At 35.9% G+C, this 27,781-nt stretch overlaps 3 protein-coding genes across 3 annotated transcripts; all 3 read left to right on the top strand.

Moving 5' to 3' along the window:
- The first annotated feature begins 195 nt into the window (after window positions 1-195).
- LOC114736603 (uncharacterized) lies at window positions 196-1,454 on the top strand. The gene has a single exon (XM_028924463.1). The coding sequence runs from the start codon at window positions 514-516 to the stop codon at window positions 1,318-1,320; it is 807 nt and encodes a 268-aa protein (XP_028780296.1). The 5' UTR covers window positions 196-513; the 3' UTR covers window positions 1,321-1,454.
- Window positions 1,455-12,211: 10,757 nt separating this feature from the next.
- On the top strand, window positions 12,212-17,777 carry LOC114736627 (auxin response factor 3-like). The gene is given in 11 exon segments (XM_028924509.1): window positions 12,212-13,589; window positions 13,889-13,945; window positions 14,350-14,532; window positions 14,719-14,803; window positions 14,921-15,011; window positions 15,085-15,249; window positions 15,918-16,037; window positions 16,113-16,188; window positions 17,312-17,471; window positions 17,560-17,616; window positions 17,619-17,777. Coding segments are annotated over 11 exon segments (1,314 nt in total). The 5' UTR covers window positions 12,212-13,289; the 3' UTR covers window positions 17,639-17,777.
- An 8,318-nt stretch (window positions 17,778-26,095) lies between these two features.
- Window positions 26,096-26,936, top strand: LOC114736628 (glutaredoxin-C9-like). Its single transcript, XM_028924510.1, has one exon. It carries the CDS (start codon window positions 26,160-26,162, stop codon window positions 26,610-26,612), a length of 453 nt encoding a protein of 150 aa, XP_028780343.1. The 5' UTR covers window positions 26,096-26,159; the 3' UTR covers window positions 26,613-26,936.
- The last annotated feature ends 845 nt before the right edge of the window (window positions 26,937-27,781 follow it).

The raw sequence follows: 27,781 nt of genomic DNA, 5'->3' as shown, positions 1-27,781 counted from the left end.
ATAAAAAAAAAAAAAAAAAGTTCCTGTTAGGAATTTCTTAAATATATGTCTATCTGTGTCGGTGTAATCTCCTACCCCCCCCCCCCCCCAAAAAAAAAAACACCAGAAAAAACACAAAACCCCACAAGAGCAAATGGAGCCCAAGTTGCTCCCTTTCTGCAAAAGCAACTCCCTAAAACTCATCCTTTGGAACTCAAGAAGCGATAATTTGAACTCAAATTGTTCCCTTTCTGCAAAAGCAATTACTTAACTCATCCTTTCATCCATTCCCAAATATTGTAGCTGTACTACTATTCAATAACCTCTTGGGTTTTCAGTATATTATTATATATTACTCGGGGACAGCACATCAAGTTGCGGCTGGTTACCCAATCACCAAGTCTCAACAGCTTCTCAAGCAAATAAAGCGTATAGGTGAAGAATGACGAGAAATCCACAATCCATGACCATGTCAGCTATAACTAAAGCCTTGATGAAGATCATGTTATTGAAAACCCAACTAATCACAGAAATATGGAGTTCCATAAGGAGTACCTGGATTTGATTCTGGTCCCTTGTGGATTGCTCATCATGTTTGCCTACCACCTCTTTTTGCTTTACAGATACCTACACAGACCCCACACTACGACCAAGGGCTTCGAGGACTATGACAAGAGAGCTTGGGTTGAGAGAATCATGCAGGCAAGTACTTACCTTGATCCTTCTCTTTTCTTCTCCGTTCCTTTGATTCAATCCAACCCCTTGACGCTTTCTTGCTCGTGTAATGACCAGGCCGATAATAGAGACATAACCACAGCTCTCTCAGTCATTCAATCAAACATCACGGCTGCAACCTTCATGGCTTCCGTGTCCCTGACGGTTTGCTCTCTTATAGGAGCTTGGATCTCCAATGGCTCCAACAAATTCTTCCAGAGTGATTTAATCTATGGCGACATAAACCCTACCTCCATTTCCATCAAGTACATTTGCCTGTTAATCTGCTTCCTCCTCGCTTTCTCGTGCTTCGTTCAGTCTATAAGGCACTTCGTTCATGCGACATATCTGATAAGCACACCGGATTGCCGCATACCAGTGAGCAGCGTGGAGACTGCAGTGATAAGAGGAGACCATTTCTGGTCACTTGGTCTTCGGGCACTTTATTTTGCTCTTGATCTTCTGCTCTGGTTTTTTGGGCCGATTCCCATGTTTGTTTCTTCGCTGGTCATGGTGATCATACTTCATGCTGTGGACTCTAATTCCAGGCCATTGCATAACACTCGCGCTCAAGGAAGCGAGCTTCAGAAAGCCAAGTTGCAGGGTTATGCTGAAATTAAGAAATAACCATCAACCTTTGACTTGAATGTAAATACACCTCGCTGAAAATATTGCTTGGAACAGACGATCATGATTTCAGAAAGAAGCATGAAATTGTATGTTACCGAGAAGGAAATGAAATTTGACAGCGTTCAATTTTTCTTTTCTTTTTTATTTTCATTTTACTAACGAACCAGTGAATTGGAAAAACTAGAAACAGAAGCAACGGAATTAACTAAAGCGTAATCTCACAAGGTAAAAGTAACTGTTCTGTCGGTTTCAGATTACATACCGTCTAGGTTCTTCTAATTTTATCACCGAACTCTTAGTTTTTGTTCCTTCTTGGAACGAAATGAGGAGGCTGTTAGCATAATAGCTATCACGTGTTGGGAGAGCCAAAGGATTATATTTCTTAGAGGCAATGCTTTGTTATTGACTTTGTGCCTCACAGGTCATTAAGGGGATCCCGTGTGGGTCTTCCTCACAGCGTCACCTTCCTTAGATGCAATGTGATCATAACTACTATTTCTATATATGCCACTTCACCTATTGCTTGCACTTCAATTATGATGCTCAAATTTATATCCGAATTTAATTTAAAATTATAACAAATCATATTATTTAGTACTACCTCCCATCCCTAAATTGAAAGTTTTGGATTTTATACAGGGTCAGCTCAATACTAATATCACTCATATTTGGGCGAATAAACTAATAAAATTCCACAAATTTGACCAAAGTAAATCATATGAAAATGATATTATTATTACTGACAGTTATTTTGGGATACTGTATAAAAGGGAATCGTGCTTCCTAACATATTTGATGATTGCTTAGCAAGCAACACTCATTTGATTTTGAATATGAGATTAAGTTGAGTTTGGTGCTTGCAAGGCAGGAGAGAAGCCATTGTAGATTTGAAGGTGACATGGGAATCTCACTTGGATCAGAGAAATTTGAAAGCATGAAATGGACCCGGATGCAGCTCTTCTGTTTTATGGGCTTTCAATTATTGATTGGAGACCATCTTTCACATCACCTCAATGATCCAAAACAACTTTTTTTTTCCCAATCAAAACTATAGTCGTAAATTTTTCTATTAATAATCTCATTAAAATCACAATAATGATAATATTTGAAGAAGAATACCTTAATTATTTTATCATAAATCTCCTCATATATTAATAGTGGACAAGATGATGAAAAAGAAGAGGAACTTGAGCAATTAACCAGTTAAAAATTTTTTTTTTTGGGGTTGGTGGTCCATGGCTACACAAAAAGGGGAATAGCCTATATGATTCCTAATTCAGACCGTGGAGCATCAGATGTAGACCTCTTAAAGTCTCTTTCACTATCAACATTACTAATTAATTTTCATCACAATAACACCACAACTTGTCCTTTGAAATTGATATAATCCAACGAAACAAACAAAGAAATTGACATATTCTGTTTTAAGTCTCATATATCACATAACAGCTAAAGATTAAAAGAGGAATCAGCACTACAAAATAGATTGAAAAGAAAAGGAAAAAGAAAAAAACAGACAACCATAATTGCTCATCATTTTGCTTTTACCATTCTACTTTGTGTCCCCAATTATTAATCATATCTGATGTTTTCTTTGGGCCTATGATTTATTATTTATGGCCAGCAACCGACCTGCACTACATGTTTTTTACTGCTTTACTGGGCCTTTCTTTTTCTTTATTAGCCCACCAGGACTTTTCAATGATCAAACTGGCTTTACCTTTTCCTACCCAAAAAAAAAAGAAAGGCTTTACCTTTAAAGCCAGAAGGATTCTTAAATGTTTCATTAAGTGGTAATTCTAGCTAATACATAAGGTTAGTAAGAGTGTTTTTAAGAAGACAATACTTATTTATTAAAGATAAATAAATTAACTAATTCTCTTAATATACTCAAATTAGTCAATTAGCTCTTATATAAAAGATTGAAAATAGTAGTTGTTATTGCCAATGATAGATAATAGCTACTTTTGTATAGTTCATAATATAAGAGATAATTAATTTAGATGAATTAAAAAGTAAATCAATTATAATAAAATTAATATAGTCTTCCTAAAATATTCAAATGTAAAATTAAATTAATTAATTTTTAAGAAAATGAAAGAAACGGGGATATTTCTATAAAATATATTCAGATAAAATGCATAGGGAAGTTTCTATTTTAATGGCTTTGAAAGGATCCAGAGTTTCACTGACAAAGACCCCCCCGTCTACGACCTGCAGTTGTACCCCCTACCATCGCCCCACTATCTGGAACCTGAACTCAGCTGGACACCCCAGCCCCAACATTTATCGTTAATTTAATGATAATGGCGTTCTGCCCTAAAACTTGCGGTATTCTATAAAATATTTAACCCTTAAAAGCTCAAACAGGAAAGGAGGTGGGAGTAGGAGCACGGCAAGAGAATGGAGGCTCATGCAGGATAGCAAGGCTCGGCGTTTCCGGGCATCATGTTGAGTGAAGAAGGGTGGGGTCAGAGGGAGATTAATGGAGTTTTGGCCGTTGGCGGCCGTACGATGGAAACCACATGGCGGTAACCGACAGCGTCTGATGAGACAAGGACTGGTCTAGTTCCTTTTGGCAAGTCGGAAAGGGAGGCCCAGCGGGGGACCATAGGGAGGAGGACACGTGTTATGGAGGAAAGGACGAGAATGCCCCGGGGGAGAGCGCGAAGGGGGAGGGACGACGGAAGAAGCCACGTCGGGGAGCGTGCAGAAGACGGACGCGACTAAAGTACGATGAAAGCCTGACGGAGACAGAGGGAGGGACAGAGCACCCGCGTAAAAGTCGAGGGTTTTCTTGGGGGCTTTTCCCGACTTTTAATTTTCAAAAAAGTCAGATTAGGTTGCTGCCTCTCGTCTTTTTCATCATTACTGTTCCTTTGCTCCCCCCTCGCTCCCGAGCGTCTCCTCACGCTTCTTACTGCTCTTCTTGCTTCGAATAATTTATTATTTATGGAATACGAAATAAATCTTTAATCAATCTCAATGTTTGTCAAAAATTATGCGACACCTTTCCTACTCATATAAAACAGTGCATTGAGAGTTAAACTAGTGGTTATGTTTTTTTGTTTTTTTATATGTTTGTGTTTTGGAGTTTTTATTTTGATATGAGAAATTGAGATATTTTTGTTTAAAATAATAATAAGAATAATGATAATGACAGGGAGAATGGAATCTTGGGAGGGAGAAAATTGCGGGGACAAGGAATAGGAGGGGGGGTTGTGATAAGAAAGGTGGGGAATGAGTGGGGGAGGGTTGGAAGGTGATGGAGGACAGGAGGAGGAGCGCAGAACCGGGGGGCCACAGCCACAGCCACAGCCTCAGCCTCAGTTATGTGTGAGCTGTGGGCCCCGCCACCCCGCCCATCTGCATCTCAGTGTCAGTCTCGTATAGTAGCAGTAGGATGTTCTGGTCTCATGCTGGGGGCCCCACAAGCTGTCATGTATTTGGAATGTGTGGTGCCTTTGGTTCCCCGGCAAGAGTAACCCTCAACACTTTCCCCTCCATCTTATCCATCTTCATCTCTGAATCACCTCGTTTCCATGCCAACGCCATTTGAAAATAATTGGTAGTATTATTTAAAACTAAGGGAAAACTATATTATAGGTACTTCTATTTTTTCTTAATTTTTAATTTGGTATCTATGTGTTTTTTTTTCTTAATTAAACATTTAATTTTATTTTTTTTAGCAATATTAGCTCATATAACTTTGTTCTATTGGCATTTTTTAATCTCTACATAAGGATTAACGATATTAATTGAGCAAAATTAAAGATTTAGTTAAGAATAAAAAACACATAGGTACCAAATTGAAAATTAAAAAAAATACAGGTACCTCCAATATAGCTTTTCCTAAAACTAAAATGGTACCCAAAAAAAAAAAGACAGGTAAATCAAAATAAAATACAAGATAAACTTTATTCGAAGGGCTTAGCTTTTTTATAAAATAATATTTTAATTTGGTCTAAATATTTAGATTTGATGAGTTTTTTCTAAGATTGTCCCCCATATATTCTCTTCTTTTTTTAATTCATGTATTATATCTTTTATTTATTTTCTTTGTTGATAAGGACATATTTAAGAAAAAATTATATACCTTGCGTATTTATTATTTAAGAATAATTTAACTGATTTTTTAATAAATGTAAATCGATAAAAGTATTAAGACCTTGGGGTAACTTTTTTTTACGTATTGTAAATAAATGTATGACGGTGGGCTGGCAGCTTTTAACATTTGCAATTGAATCGAAATGGAGTAGGCTGTGCAGCCTTTCCCAACGACCATGCTTATCCGCTTATCTTATGGACTCACCCAAGCTTCTTTGTTTCGTAACTTTCAATAATAATTAATGCCGCTAATTCTTTAAAACAAACATCATGATCAAATATAAAAAAAAGCCACTACTAAAGAATATGAATATAATAACCATAAAGTGAATTGTTTGCATTGGGAGCTCGCGCGTCTGTTAATATCCAAGAATCTTATCATATGTACGCTTTCTTTTATTTCTCACTCCCCTTCTTCTCTCTTTACAAAAGCTTAGGTGCATAAGGGGGTTAAATTCCAAAGGTTTAACTTATTATGATCAGGGCCTACTTCCAAATTCAATTCAAATAATGTCTGCAAAAATACTTACAAATCATACATTAACAAAGTTCTGACAATGAGATTTGAACCCACGATTTTATTATCCATATAATGAGTGTATTCATGTACAGAGTAGATTAATATTTGTTCTCTGGTAAAAAAAAAGATTAATATTTGTTCACCCTATGCTGATTGTTTACCACCTTTGAGCGTCCAATTGAATGATGGGGAATTTAAGAGGGTCCATTTTATTATTTGGAAAAAACCAGTAATTAATGTGGAAAATAGGGGCCATGTGTTCATGGGAATAAATAAATAATGGGGGTAATATATCCTCGTGAGCCGGAGTAAAACCATAAAGTGCTTGGTCTTTTGCTCTTGTCGATGATTTTTATGATGTGGCGGAAATGGAATGTGTCTAGTGGTAATATTAAATTTATTAGCAGTAGATTTGTATTAAAGAAATAATTGTTGCTGTACCCGACAAACCAAACCGATAGCCACTGAAGAGATGCTGTACAATAATGCTATTAGTGGAGGATAAGGCTATGACGCTAATGTAGGATTATTAGGCCAACAATATAATATGATCATCACAACACTACCAATCATTGTTCTCAGCCGTTAAACCAGCTCTCTCTTCACTATCACACTGCTCCTCGTTCCTCAACATTTTCTATCTCCTTTGATTTCTAGCCCACCATTAATAAATCATCCACATTTACTCTAATCATTGTCATTAGTGTGAGTGTGTGTGTGTATTTTTTCAATTACTGATGCTATCAATCGAGTTGTCTTTGATGAGTGCCGTGGGGATGAGTCGAGAATCTTCACACATTTGTTTGATTTGAAGTTTTCAATGTTTTGGAATGAGCTGGTATGACTGGGTATGAGCTTTTGCCAGTCTAAAGACCAAAGAAGTGTCTGGAAAGTCTAACAAGTACTCTTCAGGAATATTTTTTTTTAAATCGAAACAAATTCTTTCATATATTTATTTCGTATACCATAAAACTACTTTTGAAACCATAATTTTGATCTCATCCAAACACTCCCTAGACATATTACTCTGATCTTTTAAGGTATCTTTAGCCATCTCACCAAAATTAAAAAGATGCAGCTAAGTCATTGAATTTAAGAAAAAAAAATATCTGGGTGTTGAGACTTGTAACTCAATTGTTACCGAGTACTTTTCTTAAATTTTTCTAAATGTGATATTGCAAGTTCAAGTTCTCATTAAATAATATGATGCGTGCGTGAACCCCAAAAAACAAAAAAAAAGGACAAAGAAGAATAACAAAATATTTAAAGCTGGGAAGCATGAAGGGAGAAAGGGAAAGAAGTGGGAGGGGCTTCGTAGGGAAAGTTTGGCCAAACGGGGACAAATCATTAAATCAAAGAGGCCTGCCTCAATCAATGAATCACATTCACAGCATCTTATCAACAACACCCAAAATAATATAACAATAAATGCCATAATGCCCTCCAACCTTCATCATCACCAACATCACACTCCACTTCCTTTGCCTTGCCTTCCCTTTCCTACTCTCTCTTCCCGCTAAACCTGTGGGCTCTCCTATGACCATTGAACCCCAGTCAAACTTACCATGATTTTTTTTTTTTTTACCCAGCATCGTAATCTTATATGTTTATGGTATATTCAACATCTTGAATCCTAAAGATTATGAGGTTAAATAGTAAATGTAACTGAAAAAATAATATAAAAATATTGGATACATATTTTTTCTGAGATCAAAACAGATGCTAGGAATCTTTCTGGACCAAATTTAAACTGAGAACTTCCCTATTGCATTAATCGTGATGACATAGGTACGCATGTCGATTCAAAGTGTTGCCTTTGCTTTTTAAGTGAATAATTAGTTAAGACGGCTACTCTTCGTGTGTGTGTGTGAGACAGAGCATTCGTTTTTGGATATTCAAATCCAGCAAGTTCTCAGATATGGGAAACATCGGATTTAGAATTCTAAGACAGACGCCAAGCATGCCTCGAACCTGCTAAGTTTCGGCTTGTTTACAACTGTGATCTATAAACACTTATGAGCATGCTTATATAAGTCAAGAGAACACTGCTTATAAGTGTTTAGGATCATGATTGAAATCCCCAAACGCACTTATCTATGTAATTTAAGATAAAACTCTTATCACGTACTTATTTATAATATTTTATAGATTATGATTAAAATACTGTTTTTAAAATATTCTCCAGTCATTTCAAACAAACCCTAAGTCATTCCAACGTACAACTGTAGCATGTTTTAATCACGCGGCTGCAATATCAGCTGGTTAGATTACCTTGCTCGGTCTTGTGTTTTTTTTTTTTTTTGACATTGAATCTTTTACTTGGACTTAACAATAATCAAATTTGACCTCATGACATTGAATACCATATATTGTCACACGAAATGATTGATCTTCGGGCATTCGAAAGGAAACCTTGTTACGTATTTTTCAGAAAATTATTGATAATTAATGGCACGAACTGGTCTCTTTTCACAATAAATGACGGCGGATTTTCGTCGTTCATGGCTATTTTACATGAACTATACCAAATTAAATAATTAATATATATTTTTAAATTTGGGTGAAAGTCCTTTTATGCAAGTAGTGAACTTTTAGGTACCATTTGATATAAAACATTAAAAATAAGATGTAGGGGTTGGTATTATGATTGGAAAGATATATTAAAAGAGCGTTTAGCATGAGAAACTGCTTATTACATGAAACTGAGTAAATCCATGTAACAAGTAATTACCCATACTAATTATTTTTTAATAATTTTTCTTAATTATAATATTAATTTTTATCTTTTATTTTTAATATCTCCTGACAAACGGGACGTTAAAGTTTAGGTGGTAATTAATGTGACGAGTGAATGTAGTATATACAAAACGCCCCATAGATTACATACAAAAATCCTGTAAAAAGGGTGGGGGGTTAGTGGCATAACTAAGAAATAGGATTTGCAGGAAACTATTTTAATAAGTGAGGGCATAAAGTGAAAAGTATTTGGTCACAAAACAAAAGGTCTTCTCACAAGAAAGTGAAGGCCTCAGAAGAAGACACTTTGACACCATGCCTTTTTCTTTTACCTTCATGTTTCCTCTCTCTATGTATTTTAAGCAGGGCGAGTTGAGAAATTAATATAGAAAAAACGTCCTTAATTTTTTTGTGCGTGTTCGTTCTGCTGTGCAAATTCAAATCTTCAATGCTAAATTATAACACTAATCCAAAAGCACAGAAGCAACAAAATTGGTTGCTCTCTCTCAGGAGCTTTTTTGTGAAAGATTCCGTTTCATTTTTACCAGGAGGAGGAGGGTGGTGGGACGCGAGGAAAAGGCGCGTGGAGAAGGAAGGGGGGCAAAACCAGATGGACAATGAGTGGCAACCCGTTTTGTCCGGGTTATCCGAGATAGGGTCTGGACCATCAGAATTATGGACTTGTAGGGTAGCCTCCGCTGCTCCTCTCTCTCTCTCCCCCCTCATTCCTCTTTCTCTCTCCTATTTTCTCCTTGTAGGGTAGCCTCCGCTGCTCCTCTCTCTCTCTCTTCCCCTCATTCCTCTTTCTCTCTCCTATTTTCTCCTTAAAGTAAATATCACATTCACCCTCAGCGTCCCCGTCCCCCAAAATCGGATTTTTTATTTCATTATACTGCTTCCTCGGATCTTAAATATGAAAGTTAGCTGGATAATTTAAAAATATCAAAAAAATAAATTAAATTAGTTATTTATAATAAATAAATATTATTTTTTTAAAATATCTTTACTAATCAAATGTATTAGCTAGAACTACTATTATTAAAAGAACTACCTTAGAAAAAAAGTATAAATATAAAAGATAAAATAGATTGGGGTCTTATATTTAAAATTAAAATAAAAATGAAATAAAATATTATATTAAAAACTAGAGGTAGTATTAAATTTACATTAATAATTCTCTTAATAAAATGCTTACAATTTCTTATTACAGAGTCACCATCATATGCTTAAACTTTCTTGTCATAATAAAAAGAAATATAGCAGGATTTTTCATTTATATTAATATAAGACACATTTAGCTAATTTGATTAGATTAAGAAAGTTAGGTATGTTAGTTAATTATAAGAAATGTGACACGTTTTTCCTAAAACACTATAATCATCTTTCTTAATACCCTGTCTCCCTTTTCTACTTGATTATGGTTTAGGGAGTATCCATATGAGTAATTTAGAGAAAATTGATAAATATGAGTAATGAATCATATATTTAGAATCAAAACCAGATCCTATATTAATGAATATTAAATTTAAGAGTAGCTTATCTCACTACAGAGTCTAGAGGCTAGTCATGTCGTTAAAATTTTATGAGTACTACAAGGGTTGGAATTTTAAATTTTTACTTACATTCTTATTGAATAGTGTGAGATGACTTCAGTTCAGTTTTAAATTTTTGTGCATGGCTTTAATTCATTTTAATGTTAAACATTTTTCGGCCAGTGTAAACTAAAATGACGTTGAAAATAAGAACCAGTTGAATCTATCGAGATTACATCCAATAATGAAATTTAATCGGCATCAATGTATCCATACAATCCGTATTAATATGTGTAATAAAATTCATAACAAGTTATAATATTTATAAAATATTCATGACACCATATAACAAGTAAAAAGGAATGCGTGGTTTTATGATAAATCATCAACATTGAACATTTTTTCCTAAAAAATCGTACGCATATTTAAGATGATTTAAAGTTAAGGGGAGATAGAACAGAGAGGGGTGAGAAAGTGTAGATATGAATAGGATGAATTACTGTATTATTTCAAATAAGAAATATAATTAGTAACAACTTTTAATAACAACAAAAAGTCTGCAATAACAAGTTTCAAAATAATAAATAATAAATATTCTCTTATTATTGGGATTTACTAGTAATTACGGAGTATTTTCTTTTTTTCAGACCTTGTAATTCTGCCATATAAATATCTTTGCTGCTTATTTTTCAAAAGGTCAAAAAAGAGACAACGGATGTGTATTTTGTAAATATACATAATAAGAGTGATAATGCCACAATTAGGGGGACCGTGGAGCAATATGTAGCGCGTTTTTTGCTTCTAAAAAAGGAAAAAGAAAAAACGCAGTGGTGTTATAGGAGAATGAGATGATGCTTGTTGTTGTGGCGGGATGGATGAGTGTCATGAGTTGTGCCTAATTCTGCTTTTCTCAAACAATATTATGATCCCACGCCTTTTTCGCATTTTAGATAGCAACATGGCATTCCATGAAAGCTCTTTCTCAACCCCCCCTCTCTCTTTCTCTCTCTTAAATGTCAATTCATAAAGAAGCCCCCATCACCGTTGGACGCTTCATTAATGATGAAGGCAGTTGAAAAATAGGAGCACCCTGTCATGAACACTCATGGTGGGAAGGTTATTTTGAAGCAAGGATTCTTCCACTTTAACTATTAGTCTTTTGGGGTGTGATGTTTTCAACAACCTCTGCTCGTGAGGGGCTGACCAAAGCAGGTGTCTTAACATTATCTTTTAGTTGGAAAAGAAAAAACAAATGAGCAATTTTCCTTGGAAAAATTAAAAATTTTCTTTAAATTTTACTGAGCACGATATACACATAAGAATATGTGTATTTTAGTTCAAGTTATTATTACTGATAAAATTTTCAATGACCCCCCCCCCCAAAAAATTTCTCATCTCTCTTCGTCTGCATGGAAGATGTTTGAAATATTTTGTGTAAAGAATCAGAGGAATACTGTTCAATTCAGATCTTATTTATTCATAGGTAGGTCATAGCAAAAAATAAATGGAGAAAAGTTTGATATATAGAGAGACACAATCTAAGTTGTAGGCATGGGCATTAATGATTAACTAACATGTCAAATATAAAAAGCAAGCGAATAGCTCCAAATTTGCAAAGGGTGGCCTAAGATGGCTTTTATGATCTTAGGCTAGGAAGCATAAATATAAAACTTTTCATTAATTTCCCAATTCCCTAATTGGTTAGGCACAATGACCCGGATTTGCCATTGCTTTTTGTCTAAGAAAACAGCTAATAATTGTGACAGGACTGTAATGGTAAAGTCAAAACTAATGGTAGGCAAAGTAATTAGGCCTTTCTAAAGTGAAAAAAGAGAAGATGATTTTGCTTAAATTAAAAAAATAAAATAGTATGCTACTTTCAAACGATCGCCAGCCCCATTTTATCTCCCACTTGTCCATGTTTTGCTGCTAACTCTCATCATTAATCACCAAAGCCTGCCAAACCCTAACCTGAGAGCAACTAAAGATATTCTTATTCTCATCATCTCCTACATACTGGTTAGCCCACTCAGATGAATTTTACAAATTCGGACAAAAACCCTTATACAGAATTGCAGAAAATGGTAGTAGTACAATAGCCTGTGTTGTTGGTCTCTCGGGTTCGTACTAGCAAAGAACAGGGTACCAGAATAAGGAGGAGGATCCGTAAAAGGTTGAACGGCACGGTCAACAACACAAACAAAATCCCCACAAAACCCATGTAGAGAAATGAGATCAGGGGCTTAATTTCTCAGAGAGAGCTTCAAATTTTGGAAGATGATAAGGGAGAGGAGGGCATAGGTGTGAGATTTGGCGGAGTAGAAGGGGACAGAATAGACATCCGCCCGGAAATACAGGACGCCGTACAGTCATAAATACTCTTTTTGATTCAGTTTCTCGTGAATTTTTTTTCATTATTGGAATTTAACCAACACAATAGCCTCACAAGTGAGGCACTACAGTCTTGATTCTTTATTATCGCTCTTCTTCTCTCTCTCTTTCTCTCTCTGTCTCTGCCACACATCACACCCAAACAGTCGCAGCATTGCAGGTTTGCAGCAATTGCAGGCAGCACTGCTGCTGCAGCAGCAGCTTCACAGCCTACAGACAAGCAAAAGAAAGAAAAGAGAAATGAGTAAGGCAGGGAAGAGGGAGAAAAGGCCATTTTTATGAGACTCCAACTTAAATCACAATGAAAGCTTGATTTGATGCAAACCCAAAAACTCCCCATTCAGTCACTCATTCAGTCTCCTCAGCGAGAAAAAAGTTAAAGAAAGAGCCCAAAAAAAGAAACAAAGGAAAATTAGCAGAGAGTGATAGGTCAGTGGGAGGTGAGAGAGAGAGAGAGACACACACAGAAAGAGAGTCTCTTTCTTTTTGGAGTATTGGGTCAGCTTCTTTTGGCAATGCCAAAGGTGCTCCCACCTCACGCTCTCTGAAAATGCTCAGGCATGAAATCACTCTCTTGAAATCCCTCCTTCCTCCAAGGCTTTTATCTCCAGCTTTTGCGCAACCCTCTTCCCTTTGTTGTTAGATTCTTTAGCATTGTCTCTAGGGCTTTGTTTCCTGTGATGGGTTTGATCGATCTCAACACTACTGAGGACGACGAAACGCCGTCGTCGGGTTCCTCTGCTTCATTGTCCTCTCACTCCGGTAATAGCATTTCGGCCTCCACCTACCCTTCTCCTTCGTCCGTGTGCTTGGAGCTATGGCACGCGTGCGCGGGTCCAATGATTTCGCTACCAAAAAAAGGAAGCATCGTGGTTTACTTCCCACAGGGCCACCTTGAGCAGCAGGCTCAGGATCTTCCGGTCTCCGCTTACAATATCCCACCCCATGTTTTCTGTCGCGTTGCAGATGTTAAGCTCCATGTAAGTGTTCCATGTTTCTTTACCTTTTCTGTTTTATTTGTATGTTCAGAATTCGATTTCGTTATGTGGGTAAAATGTAGGGTTTCTGTTACGCCGCTTAGAAAATTGATGTTCTAAGAACTGTAAATTGCTTATGTTTTGTGGTTATGCACTGTTTAAGTGCTTGAAAAAATATATCTTCTGCTGCTATTTCTTTCTTCTCTGCATTAATATTCACTACATACAAGCCATATTGAAGGTAACCAGAATATGGTTTATATTAATTTTAAGCAAAATACGTGTGCTTTTTTCCTGTGCAGGCGGAGGAAGGTATAGACGAGGTGTACTGTCAGGTGTCGCTGGTTCCTGAAAGTGAGGTGAGCTATCTTTTCTATGGTTGTTTGATTTGTTTGAGTGTTTGGGGGAGATGCTGAAAAAGGAAGGAAAACGAGGAATCTTAGCATGTTAATCGTGAATTCGTAAGGTGCCTAGTCTTGAAACATATGATGTTGGCTAAAAAGACCGTTTATGATGCTATGATAGAGTATGGTGTTGTAGTACAAGTTATGTTTATAGGATTAGATAGGTCCTATCAGGGTGCCATACACAGCCTTGTCCTCAGTCCCAGTTTTGGGTCCGTCAACAACCCCACCAGAGGAGGAAGGTGGTTAAATATAAATATAACCGGCTTATTACAATAGGAGAGAAAGACAGTTGAAGAGACAATAGAGTACCTTCTACGTTTGGTTTAAAATTTGCATAAACTTGATCATTGTCATAGCAAGCTGAAAGAAGATTTCGGGAAGGTGAAATCGATGCTGACTGTGAAGATGAGGATGCTGCAGCTGCAGTGAAGTCTACAACGCCACATATGTTCTGCAAGACCCTGACAGCTTCTGATACTAGCACTCATGGGGGATTCTCTGTGCCTAGGCGTGCAGCTGAAGATTGCTTTCCTCCGCTGGTAATTATGCTTTATGATTTCTTTCTTCCCCTCCTGTTAGCGTGACCCTGTTCTAGTGTTTATTTGGTCATTTTATTGGGGCTTAACCTTTTGCTTAAGCTGTTCTGTAACCAGAACTGTGTTTGTCTTTCTATATGAATGCTTAAACGGTTATTAGGTGGTAATTTTGGTGAATTTTTATTTCAGGATTACAATCAACAGCGTCCTTCGCAAGAACTTGTGGCAAAGGATCTGCATGGCCTGGAGTGGAAGTTCAGGCATATTTACAGGGGTGTGTTACTTGTGTCATGTTTTCTCATTCCTATGTTTGAGGCTATAATTTCTGGAGTTGACTTGAAAAATGTGTCCTGTTCTGGTCTCTATTTTGGATGTTTGAATATATGAGCAGGGCAGCCTCGCAGGCATTTGCTTACAACTGGTTGGAGTGCATTTGTAAACAAGAAGAAACTTGTGTCTGGAGATGCTGTACTGTTTCTGAGGTATAAAGAGTTGATTCCACCAAACATTGATTAATTTTCTCAAACATGGATAACATTTTAAGTTTTATGCCAGGGGTGAAGATGGAGTTCTGAGATTAGGGATTCGCAGGGCATCTCAGTTGAAATGTGGTGCTAACTTTTCAGTTCCCGCTGGCCTGCATCTTAATCCCAGCAGTTTCATGGATGTGGTCAATGCAATATCTGCAAGATGTGCCTTTAGCGTTTGCTATAATCCAAGGTAGTTTTCTGCTTCTTTTGCTTTTTCTTCTGCAGTAAATACAAATATGATCCTATTTTGCAGAGCGTAATGCTGGTTAAAATGCATGACTTCGGAAGGGTGTTTTGCTAAGTTACCCCACATGCACCGAACTCATCTTGACTCTTTCTGTTTTGTCAGTTGTTGCTTCATTTCTTATTGATAGTTCTGACAGTTTTACATGTTTTCGATGATTCATAGTGATGCCTGCCAACCTTACCACTTTTATTTCGCCGTTAACCTACTAGCGCTTTGACCTGCTAGTCAACCAACGTACAGTTTTCAGTTCTTAATCCAGCCTTCAAGCTGATAACTAATGATCCAAAATAATATCACAAGAACTCCTTGATATGGCTAATGTTGCTATTTTTATTGCTAATGCATTGTCTGGCTGAGTTAATTCCACAAGAAAACCGAATCTTGATGGAAAAAATGAGTTATAATCGTACTGTAGAATTTAGGGCCTATTGTCTGAGTTTATGAACACTGGTCGAACAGTGCAGCCTGAGATGTGTGTCTGTGGGGTTTAAGCCTTCGTTAGTTGTCTGTGGTCCACTAAGTAGTAGTCACTATTCTCTGATGTTTTTATTTGTTGCTACCTTTGTTTTCTGATTAGGGTCTTCCACCTAATATTTGTGGTTTGATTGTAGGGTGAGCTCGTCAGAGTTCATAATTCCACTCAACAAATTTTTGAAGGGCCTTGATCAATTTTATTCAGCTGGAATGAGGTTCAGGATGCGTTTTGAAACTGAAGATGCTGCAGAACGAAGGTTTGTCTTGCATGTGTTACAGCATTTAGATAGTGTATCAGCAGCAAATCTTAGATTTTTTTTCTTTTTGGGCAGGTGCACAGGATTAGTTGTTGGAATTGGCGATGCAGATCCTGTTAGATGGCCCGGATCTAAATGGAGATGCCTTATGGTATGGTCTTGGGATCATTTTTTCACTTTAAATATTGTTTAGATTTACATGTGTGGGATTAGTTTGTTACTTTACATGCATGTGACTGTGGTGTGGCCCTGCGGCAATAATTCACTAAACATGAAACAAACAAGCGAAATGAAACAAAAACAGCAATAAATGAGGAAAAATCCCGAGGCTTTGATATTAATATTCAAATGTTGAATCAAAGATACATCAAGCTTCAATAATTCAAGCCAAAGCCCTATTTCCCTCTAAACCAAAATGAACACAGCAGCAACTACTCAACAAAAGATTACATTGAGACATGAGGAACATAGCTAGCACTCTCCCATGGTATTCGAGAGGCCAGGTCTCTCCCTCCCCAACACACTTCAACAATAAGTCCTGAAAACAATCCAGTTCCATTACAAAGCAATGTAGTCTCCCAAAAGTAGTCCCACACACCCTACAAGGTTTTAGACTCAAAAGACTAGTAGCTTGCTGCAAATTAGAGTTGCTCCTCATTTCTTGGAGCTCTAGGATAAATGCTTTGACCAGTGGATTCATCTTCTTCTATCCTTGGCTGCTTCCGTAATTTCCTCCCATATGTCTTCCTAATACCAGCGGTTATCTCAGACTGCTTGAACTTCCAATTTGTAAGCCTCCAGGATCACTTTGCTTCATGACCTTTTAATAGATCTTATATTGCTAATCGTAGAGAACCCAAAAGTTTTTTCGCCTACTTGCTGCATCTCATTCCTTGTTTGGGGAGGGAGGCTGGGTAAAATATCTAATGACAAGGCTTCTGAAAGTGGCTTTTGACGTTGATTTTGGACAAATGAGGATATTTCCTTGATTACCAGCAGTTACCTAAATTTCAATAAAGTGGCTAGGATTCCGATTCTAGTCAAAATCACTTGTTACACAATGAATGAGTGACATAAACCCCCGTACTCACTCGTAGTTACACATTAACTTAGATTGCGTTTTCTTGTGGAATAAGGAATTTGTTCTAGTTGCACTTCCAACTTGGTTAGGACTGGCAGGTCGTACCTGTCAATAATTTATTCACACATGTCTTGTCTTTCATTTGAGGTACTAATTGTTATAACTGGTTGCTGGATGTTTCCCATCTTTGCAGGTAAGGTGGGAAGATATGGAAGCCACTAGGCATAACAGGGTTTCCCCGTGGGAAATTGAGCCATCCGGTTCTGCTTCCTCTCCCAACAACTTCAATGCAGCTGGTTTAAAGAGGACCAGGATTGGTTTGCCTTCTTCAAAACAAGAATTTCCAGTTCCAAGTTAGTCTATTAGGAAATCTTCTGGAGCTTATAGTTTGTGTTATCCTTATACCTGTCACTTTTCTGATGCTTTATTTTCTGCTGTTAGATGGGATTGGGACACCAGACTTTGGGGAATCATTGAGGTTCCAGAAGGTCTTGCAAGGTCAAGAAATTTTGGGTGTTAATATTCCTTTTGATGGTATTAGTGCTCAGAGCCACCCCTTTTCTGAAATAAGTAGGCGCCATCCTGGTTCAAGCGTTTCTGGGATTGCCGCTACAGGAAATAATTTCAGAATTCCACAGGTGCATTCTGATGTTTCGTGCAATGGCATAGGCTTTAGTGAATCTTTTCGATTCCAGAAGGTCTTGCAAGGTCAAGAAATACTTCCAAGCCAACCGTATGGAAGAGCCTTTTCTGGTAATGATGTTCAAGGAAATGGTCGCTATGGAATTTTCGACAGTTGTCAAGTGCCGCGTCCCAGGAATGGATGGGCTGCCTCAGTGCAGGATAATTCTGCCAATGTGCATCCTTCTGTTCCATCCGGGCAAGTGTCATCTCCATCATCGGTTTTCATGTTTCAGCAAGCAGCAAATCCTACTCCCAACCATGACTACCATAATAGCACTACAAATCAGAGGATGGAGAGTAAAATGCAACGTCGAGGACAGCACGCGTCTGAAATCAGAGCCGGAAAATTTGCATCGGTCTCATCTTACGGGCCTAGTTTCTGGGGGCATACTCAGGGAAGAAGTAAATCTATTGGCATGTTTGAGCATGGACAAATGGACACTTCACCATCTCATGATTCTGTATCACCGCGGAGAGATGGTCAAGAGCTGACTTCGTCCTATAAAAGTAGCTGCAGGCTCTTCGGTTTTTCATTGACTCAGGAAAATCACATTGCGAATTGCAAGTGAGGAGGCTATCCGCCAAGTCCCTTCCATGGCATTCACTAGGGAGCAAAGGTAGTCTGAGGCAACTGTACTTAAGTAAAAGCTAGCTGTTTTCAGTTAGAAACCTGATGTTTTCAAAGAAACCTGATATTTGATTGATGTGATGCTGATATTTGATTCAAGTAATGTGGTTACTTTTGCTGAATAGAACTCGGAGGTTTTCCAGCTGTATTCTTTTTATAAATGACGACTGTAATTGAAGCACTATAAATTGTAGATGAGAACTCATTTTTGGAATTAAAATTAATGAGTAGGGGTTCTGGCTTGATCGCAAATATAAAATATTAATTTACTTTGTTTTTTTACATAATTTATTTTTAAAAAATATTTTTATGATTATACATGTTAATGGGATTTCTATTAAAGAGCAGATATTTTAAGGATGTCAACTTATGTTTGTTCGAAATAATTTTTTAAAAAATTGGTTACTAGTTTTTATATTAGGAAGGGGAGATAATAATATGGGGAAAGGATACTAGAATTTCGATAAAATTACTAAAAGACAAATTAGCTTAGGTGAATTTTAAAATTTCAAATTAAATTCCTTGTATTATTTTAGAATTTTAAAATGTTTTGAAATGACAACACTATTTTTATTTTTAGTGAATATTTTTAAAGTTTTGATGACTATTTTTATATAGTTATTAACTAAACAAAAAGAGTTGTAAATAACTAAATAAAAGTAGTCATTAGATCTCTAACAATACTTAATATATTTTTTGAATTTTTTAAATAAAGATAGTCAATAATGAAATTAGAATAGTCAATAGCTAAATAAAAGTAATTATCAAAATTTTAAAAATAAAAATAGTCAATCGTAATATTAGAGTAATCAGTAGCTAAACAAAAATAGTCATCTGAGTTTTAAAAATAAATATAGTTAATAGTTTAAAGAGTATTGACATAGTAGTCACCGAAGTTTTAATGACATGTTGTCGGAGCTTCGGCAGTTGGCCACTGGCAGGGTCGCCAGTGTCGGAACTCTACTAGCTAGAAGTGTTGAGGTAGCAATTTTTTTTTTTAAAAGTAAAGGACATTTATGTAATTTTATAATATTTAAAAATTTTAAAATAGTACAAAAGGTCTAAATTAAAATTTTGAAATTCACTCATACTGAATTGTTTTTAAGCAATTTTTAAGATATTTTATTGTCTTTTGTTTTCACCTAATAATATTTGTAAATTATAGATAATACGTAACTAAAATAAATTGATGCTTTTTCCAGAGAGGGTCACCTCTTGTGGGCTGGTGGTTTACCACTTGGGGGCTGCTTACAGTCCATGTTGTCATCTCCTCCCCACGGCCTTCCCAAAAGAAGAGAGCAATAAACTATGGTTTTGTGATTTGTGTCTGTATTGGACTAGGTCCATCTGGGATTGTAGGGCTTTGTCAATGCCGTTTGCTTAAAAGTCTCGACACCGTACTGAATACCATTTTACATTAAAAATAAAAAGTACTGAGCACCAGAAGTTGCTTGCAAAATGGATGTCTCGTTATTTTTTTTGGGCCTCGGGCAGTACAAGAAAAAAGTCTGGGCGTAAACAGTTTCAGATCACTAAGGGGGTATTTGGATAGAAACCAAACCATGGTTTCAGAAGTGCTTTTACGGATTACGAAGTAAATATGTGGAGGAGGTTATCTCGTTTTACGGAAAAGTGATTATGAAACTTTGGTTTTGGTTTTGCCAAACACCCCTAACATGATTGAACCCACAATCTCCTCCTTATATTTTACAAGAGAGTTACCACATCAATGAACAACAAGAATATTGACGTGTTAAAGCATTTTTAGCAATTACTCTTCTAATCATATTTATAAGACAAAGAGAGACAGTTTTTTTTGTCCTATTTATAAATCACTTTATTAAATTTTCTGAATGTACTATTTTGTCCTTCATTTATTATAATGTAGGTAGTTATCTCTTTTGAAAGGTATATATATTAAATATGGGTAAAGTTAAAAAGTTGTTATATTTTAATGGAGAGTTAATGTATTTTAAAAAAAAATTTTATCCGTGTCAAATATGCTGAAAGCGCCTTATAAATAAGACCAAAAAAACACATGCAATGCGTTCCATTGAATGCTAATGCCGGCTTTTCTTTTCTTTTTTCTTTTTTAATTGTTGTGCGACAAGTTTATTCACCGAAGAGCAAATCAGTCAAAGGAACTAGAAAACCAAAAGGTGTGTTAAGCAAATGAGAATCTTTATTAATCATCTCAACAAATCACAATGACCATCAACAAGTCCTACACCCTATATATATGTGGGGGCTTAAAGGTAATAAAACCCGATGCTTGCTTTGAACATCTAGAAAAATGAAGCATCCTAGAAATAACGGATCTATGTGTATATATATTTATTGATTTATTTTGAACATATTCCTAATGATGGTATCACCAAAATTAAATTACAGGCCATGCACGTTTCTTTGTAACGGGTAACGGCAGCCTTCAGACATCTTATCTAATTATTCTTTGGTCCTGTTTAGTGGGAAACGTTAAAAATAAAGGGTATGGATTGGGATTATAACTAAAAAAATCATTAAAATAATATTTAGCATGAGTAATTACTTATTATATAAGATTAGACAGACTCATAGAGGTGGGATTGAGGAATACTACTTCCCTCCATGGTATTCCCCAATCCCACATACATGGATTTGGCTAATCTCATATAATAAGCAATCTCTTAGGCTAAATATTTTTAATAGATTTTTTCAATTCTAATAATCCCTATCTCTAATTTTTAATGTTTTCTTACCAAACGCAACTTTTAATCCCATGGCACGACATGCTTACGCAGGCAAAGATTAATTACTTGATTTAATAAAACTGACTCCAGAATTAATTTCTTCTCAAGTCATGATTAATTAATTAGTTAAATATCTGGGGGCTTCCGTCATTTGCAACGTCATCAAACCTTGATTGAATGAGGCACAAGATATTATTATTATTTTGGTAATGCCATTTGGGGACCTCACGAAATAAAATTAAGTAGGTGACCACATTCCCAGTCAAGATTAGACGAGAAATATAATATTTTTAAATCCAATTTTTCTGCAGTGCTGATGCGTTTATAAAAAGAACTGCTTACGGCCAAGTGCGTTTCGTGGTTATCCCACTTCTTTTTTTAAATTGCTGGATATTGATCTTTGTAAATCATAACATGAAATTTCATTAATTAACTTGATAAATGTGGTCCCTTTTGTACTTTCTTTATGGAACCGAAATAGAACAAGGAAGGTGCGTGTGTTTACTTTCACACGGATGAAAGCGATTGAATACAAAAGACAAGAGACCGCAAATAATGCATACGTTAGGGGTTTGAATTTTTTTATTTGAAAAAATCCTTAATTCTATAAATATTAACTTTTTTTACCTATTTAAAAATATTGGATAATTTTAATTCAAGATTCTGATTTTATAAAAAAAATTGAAAAGTAAATAATTATAAAGAGTTCCCATTTTATATTACGAACAAAGCTACTTGCAATGAATTTCATACTTTACATTCGTATTTTTCGGCATATATTTTATATTGAAATTGATGAAAGTATGTGGTTAATAATTATAGTCAAAAAGGTTTCTGGACAAAACATAATCATGATGCTCCAAATCATCCTATGGTTCTTTGTCGATGTGGATGGATAGAATCAGGTCCTCTGATCTGCTTAATTATGCAACCGTGATGAACCTGTTAATTAATCCAAAACCTCACACATATATATTGTCAAGAGTAAATCATTTAATTTGTTGGCAGCGACAATTTACTTAATCTTAGTAAAACCTCATGCAACTGATTTGTGGTCCATTTAATCCCTATATATAGTTGGTCAACTTTTTTTTTTCTTTCCAATTTTAAACAATCCTTAGCCTAATATAAAAACTACATTTTTAAATGGTGTAGATGATTAGAACAACGAATTTCGTGATTTCTGAGGTGAATACATTCTAATTCCCATTTGCATTTTATTCTGAATGGGGCCTTTAAATTGGTTATCTTTTAGGGACTGTTTGGGTGAGAAAGAAAAACACCTTCAAAAAATGCTTTCATGTTAATTGAAATAAAATTTTTCGTACATACTTATTTCATATATCTTAAAATTACTTTTTAATTTAAAATTTGGTTTTCGCCCAAACAATTTTTTTTTTACACACAAGTGTTTTTCTGTTAAAAATAACTACCACGAAGCACTAACTATGAATATTTTTTCAGGTTATTATAATTTTGTCTTAACTTCATTTTATAATGATAAAAATTAGGAGTTTAGATTTCTTTCCTAAAGTGTGATGATGAAATAGAGGTTATTGTTCTAATCAACACTTAATACACACATGCACCAATTCACACTTTTCATGGGAAAAATAATTTGAGGAAATAAATGCAACATGTTTATATTATTGATTGATCACAAATTTTGTTTTTTGGGAAATAATATGGTTCGATCTTTTTGCGTAAATTTGGCGAAGTTTTGGTGGGGAAGTCATCTCTGCTTGCATAGTTGCATCAATGAAATGGACCCAGCAGATGGTAAAAGAAACACATGGAAAATTCCTAACAAAGTATTTCGTACCTTTGCCTTTTGAATCTTAACAAGCTCGTTGAAATTTGTACGCATGAATTTTCAGTTACCAACCAAACTGAAACTTCCTTCTCAAATTTCAAGTTTATAATATTTCCCACCGAACTTTTTCTTCACTCACTTTTACTCCTTTTACTTTAAAATATAAGATAAATTTTATTTATTTATGTTTATCAAGAAATTAATTAAAATCAGTTTAAAACAATAAATACGGAAGGCATCTATTTTTTTTTTAAAATATGCCCTTATTAGTGAAAAGAATAAATAAAAGATGTAATAAATAAATCAAAGAGGAAAGAAAATATATACTCCTCCAGTCCTTAATATAGGACCCAATTCTTGAATTGATTTTGGTCCTAAATATAAGACCTATTTATTATATTTATCAATTTTTTCTAAATTACCCTCATGGATACTCCCTCAATTATAATCAAGTAAAAGAGGGAGATGGGTATTAAGAAAGATGATTATGGTATTTTAGAAAAAATGTGTCACATTTCTTATAATTAACTAACTTACCTAACTTTCTTAATGTAATCAAATTAGTTAAATGAGTCTTATATTAAGGATCGGAGGAGTATTACGGCTAAAATTGAAAAAAAAAACTCATTAAATGTTTAAACAAAAGTGAATGTTATCTTATAAAAAAAACTTCTATAGCAAAGTTTATCTTGTATTTTGAAACGAAGGAGTATCTCTTTTTGTGTTACCATTGCAAATAAAGATCAAGTTGTCCCTACTAAGTTAGTTAATTCTCAAATAAATTACCTACTTTATCTTTATATGATTGATGTGCTATATTTTAATCTTCACTTTGATTAGAGGGATTAATGAGCTTCAATAATTCTTGTAAGATCTCTTAGTAACAATTTCAATGATTGCTGGCCTGATGAATAAGAGAATTTGGGGTGCCACACTCCAACGTGAATTTAACTTTGGAATAAAAATACAAAAAACAAAACATACTGGTCCTATTTTTAGTTCTTTCTTCCCAATTTTTTTGGGTATACACAAAGTTTAAGTGAGTTGGGTTCTGAAGGTTTACCAGAGTCAAGGCATACCTCCAGGCTCAGAGAGCGCTTACAGAAGTATAGATCGCCCACTAACAAGGTCCTCACATCGGCAGCGAGATTCGAACTTACGATCTTATGGGTTATGAGTCGACTCCTTACCAACTGGACCAACTCTTGTTGGTCTTTCTTCCCAATTTAATCTACCAAGTCTTCCAACCCACGCCCAATAAAAAAAAAACATTTTTAAAAAATCTAGGTTTTTACTTTAATTTTGTTATTAGTATTTCAAAAATACCCGTTATTTTTTTTTCCCCGAAAGATATAAATGTCAAACTGATGAAAAATAAAAGAAAACTATAGGCGCACCTATACGCTATCACATGGATAGCCTCATTGGCCGATCTTAGATAAGCCTGATACGGTTTATTTAAATAAACAACTTTTTTTTTTTAATAAAATAAACAGATTCACCTATGGAACCAACATATCAATGCATATATAATTCACCTCTACATGGTTTTTTTTTTGGGCGTGTTTATGGCCCATATGTTCACCTCTACAAGTTGTAGTCAATTTATAGAGATAAATAAAAATGACCACAGTTCCACTGAATAAAATGGAAAGCATAATGGGGAAAAAAGATCATCGTGAAGAGCTAATTCAATAAAACCAGCGGTGCTTAAATAATGATAAGATGTTATTGGATGTGAGATAATTGTATTTGGAGAAAAAAAAGAAAAAAAAGGGCCGTCTCAATTAAAACGTGGCGAGGTGCTGGACCAAGGAAGAGCATTTGAAATGGAAAGGCCGCGTCACCCTTCCACGAAGATGGCCCTTTCCGCATCACTTCCATTCATCTTGACCCAGCCAATGTTTTTTTATTAAAAAAAAATGGTACACGTCACGACCTGACCCGAGTGATCGCTGCTTACACGCCCGAAAACGACATGTCGGATAGACATCCCATGTTCTCTCCGGCGAATTGCTGCCACGTGGACAACGACGCACCGATTAGAACCCCTCCTTTCCCTGACCCGATCCTAATGGAATTAGCCAATGTGGGCTCGTGACGTCGTCGTGTTGTTTTCCAAACGCGTCCCTGCCTTGGCGCACCGTCCGGCACTCCATTTTATTATTCTCACTCATTTCTCCTCCATTCATTTTAATTAATTTTACCAATTCCCTCACTTCACTGGCCGGCGCCCCTATTCCCTCTCATTAATTTATGCTATCACATTTTCCTCGCCACTTCCCACGACCAATTATTTTATATATATATATCCATATATATATATTCCACACCTTATTCTTCATTTTTAAATTACATTAGATGATCGTGGCACCTAACCTTTTTCATTTTGGGGGGGGGGCTTACATTTTTTTTTTATTTCGAGATTTATTGTTTTGTTGGAGCGGAAATTCCACTAACGATTAATATTTCAAAAAAAAAGAAGGACTCTAAGTTCAATTTGCCTCATTTTGAAATTTACGTAAAAAAAAAAATATCATTCGGTATTTAATCCTTTTTCTGAATCTAGCCAAAAATGAGGTCTACACCACCAAACCAACTCTGAATTGGTGAAATTCACGGTATACTATATGCATACTAGGTAACAAAAATGAATGTTTACAAGAAGAACGTAAGGTGAAGAAGTAACATTTTTCAATTACTTTTCCCTTTACACCCAAATCCCATTCTAAGACAATATATAGATTTTTAGGATCATGAACTAATTAGACGATCAACACTTGTAATTAACTAATCATTTTTACTAAATCAAACTTCCAAGGATATAAATATAAGAAAAGAAAATTGACAAAAAAGAAAAACACTAAGAATGGTGGTAAATGGCAATACAGAATTGTGCGTTCCAAATGTCTGTGGAGGAATAAAAGAGGTGGGGGAGGGCGTGGCGTGGGAGTGGGACGTAGCTTCTTCGAATCTGTTGACCCGGTCCCGTGACGCTACATGACGTCACCCGCAGTGGGGGTGACGTACCACAATGCACAACTACCGTTGACGTTCGAGTCTTCGCCATTTTATAATTCCGCCTCTGCCCTCACCCACAACCCCCCCTCCCCTCCACCTCTCCTCACATTCCTCCATTTTCTCCGCTCTCTCTCTCTCTCTCTCTCTCTCTCTCTGTTCTCTCATAATGCATCAAGCCATTCCATATAGGACCTGGATCCCCGCCGGAGCACGTGCCTCACGTGACCTATCTCCTGCTGCGGCCACCCCGGTTGAGTTCTCCGGAGGAATTACCGCACAGGCCAATGGCGCGGATCCCGGCACCGTGGCCACGATGGTATCGGAGAACGCGGTGATAATAATCGGAAAACGCGGGTGCTGCATGTGCCACGTGGTGCAAAGGTTGTTACAAGGCCTTGGCGTGAACCCCCCCGTGTACGAGGTAGCCGAGGCGGACGAGGCCGCCGTGGCCGCCGAGCTGTCCAGGAAGATTGGGCTCTCCGGCGGCGGCCAGGGAGTGCAGTTCCCGGCGGTGTTCGTGGGAGGGAAGTTGTTTGGAGGGTTGGAAAGAGTGATGTCCACACATATCTCCGGCGAGTTGGTTCCGATCCTGAAGGATGCTGGAGCCTTGTGGCTCTGATGATGAGAATCTGACTGGATAATTACATAGATACATACATATACACTTGTCCATCCCATGATGTTTGTGTCTGTTTCATGATTGGGTCTTGTTAATTATGAGCTCATCATACTCTCCCCTGGTTAATGTTGTTTAAGTTCTACTTCGCGGAGAGATAATATTGTTTCGATTTTTGTTTCCGGGATCCTTGGAAACTAGTTCTTGCAGAGCAAGAACCGGGTTGAAAACCAGGAATTAGAGTTTAGAGAGCTTTTTGTACATTATTGATCCCGCTGAATTGAGAGTTTTTATGGAAAGTTATGCAGGGCTATACCAGATTCATCATGTTCATTTTCCCCTCTGGTGACTATCTAATACAATTTCATTTACTGGCCAAATTCAATTTGATTATATACTACCTCCTCTTCCAGTCTTTAATAAGAGATTTTAAATATAAAACTTTGGTCCATTTTGTCTATTATATTTATCTTTTTTTCTAAGGTAGTTCTTGCAGTTATTGTATATATTAAATGTTTTATTAAATGACATTTGATTAGTAAGAGTATTTTAGGAAAAACAACACCAAATTATTACAAACAACTAACTTAATTAATTTATTAATTTACTTAAATTAGTGAATTATTAGTTTTTATATTAAGGATTGAAAATAGTATATTACTAGGTCTAATTGGGTATAATAATTTTTTTAACATGATTTTATGACTAAATTGAAGTCCCACTCACTCGACTCAAATAAACAGTACATTATTGATGTTCTATGCTAATCTTGTTTCTATTATTAATTGTAATTGATGCTAATCGTTGACTATATATATGTTTAGAACTTCCTGTTTCCTTCAGATGCAGCTGGTGGGTTCGCATTCAACTGTAAACATGAGTTTCTTCTTCTTCTTGGTTTTTTGTTTTACCAATACGTACGATTTTCTTCTTCTATGCGATACATTTGTTGTGTGGCATAGAGATCTCGAACGATAAAATGAAACTAAAAAAAAAAAGAATAAATAAAAATGTGGTCTGCATAAATTTAAAAGAAAAAACGAAAGAGAAATAGAATGCTTCAAATGATTAGAATTGCGACCAATAGTTAATTTAATTTAAGTTGTAATATAATAATAGCGTGTGATGTGGGTAGAAGTGAAGAGTAATTTCCGTAGTTCAATAGGGAGGTT

The sequence above is a fragment of the Neltuma alba genome, unplaced genomic scaffold (assembly GCF_004799145.2).
Source record: "Neltuma alba isolate B1F8T4 unplaced genomic scaffold, ASM479914v2 tig00013347_pilon, whole genome shotgun sequence".
Lineage (NCBI taxonomy): Eukaryota > Viridiplantae > Streptophyta > Magnoliopsida > Fabales > Fabaceae > Neltuma > Neltuma alba.
This window is presented reverse-complemented; position numbering and strand designations above follow the sequence as displayed.

Bases quoted from the DNA above. Each gene is read 5' to 3' on its own strand.
- LOC114736603 (XM_028924463.1), top strand. From the start codon at position 514: ATGGAGTTCCATAAGGAGTACCTGGATTTGATTCTGGTCCCTTGTGGA.
- LOC114736628 (XM_028924510.1), top strand. From the start codon at position 26,160: ATGCATCAAGCCATTCCATATAGGACCTGGATCCCCGCCGGAGCACGT.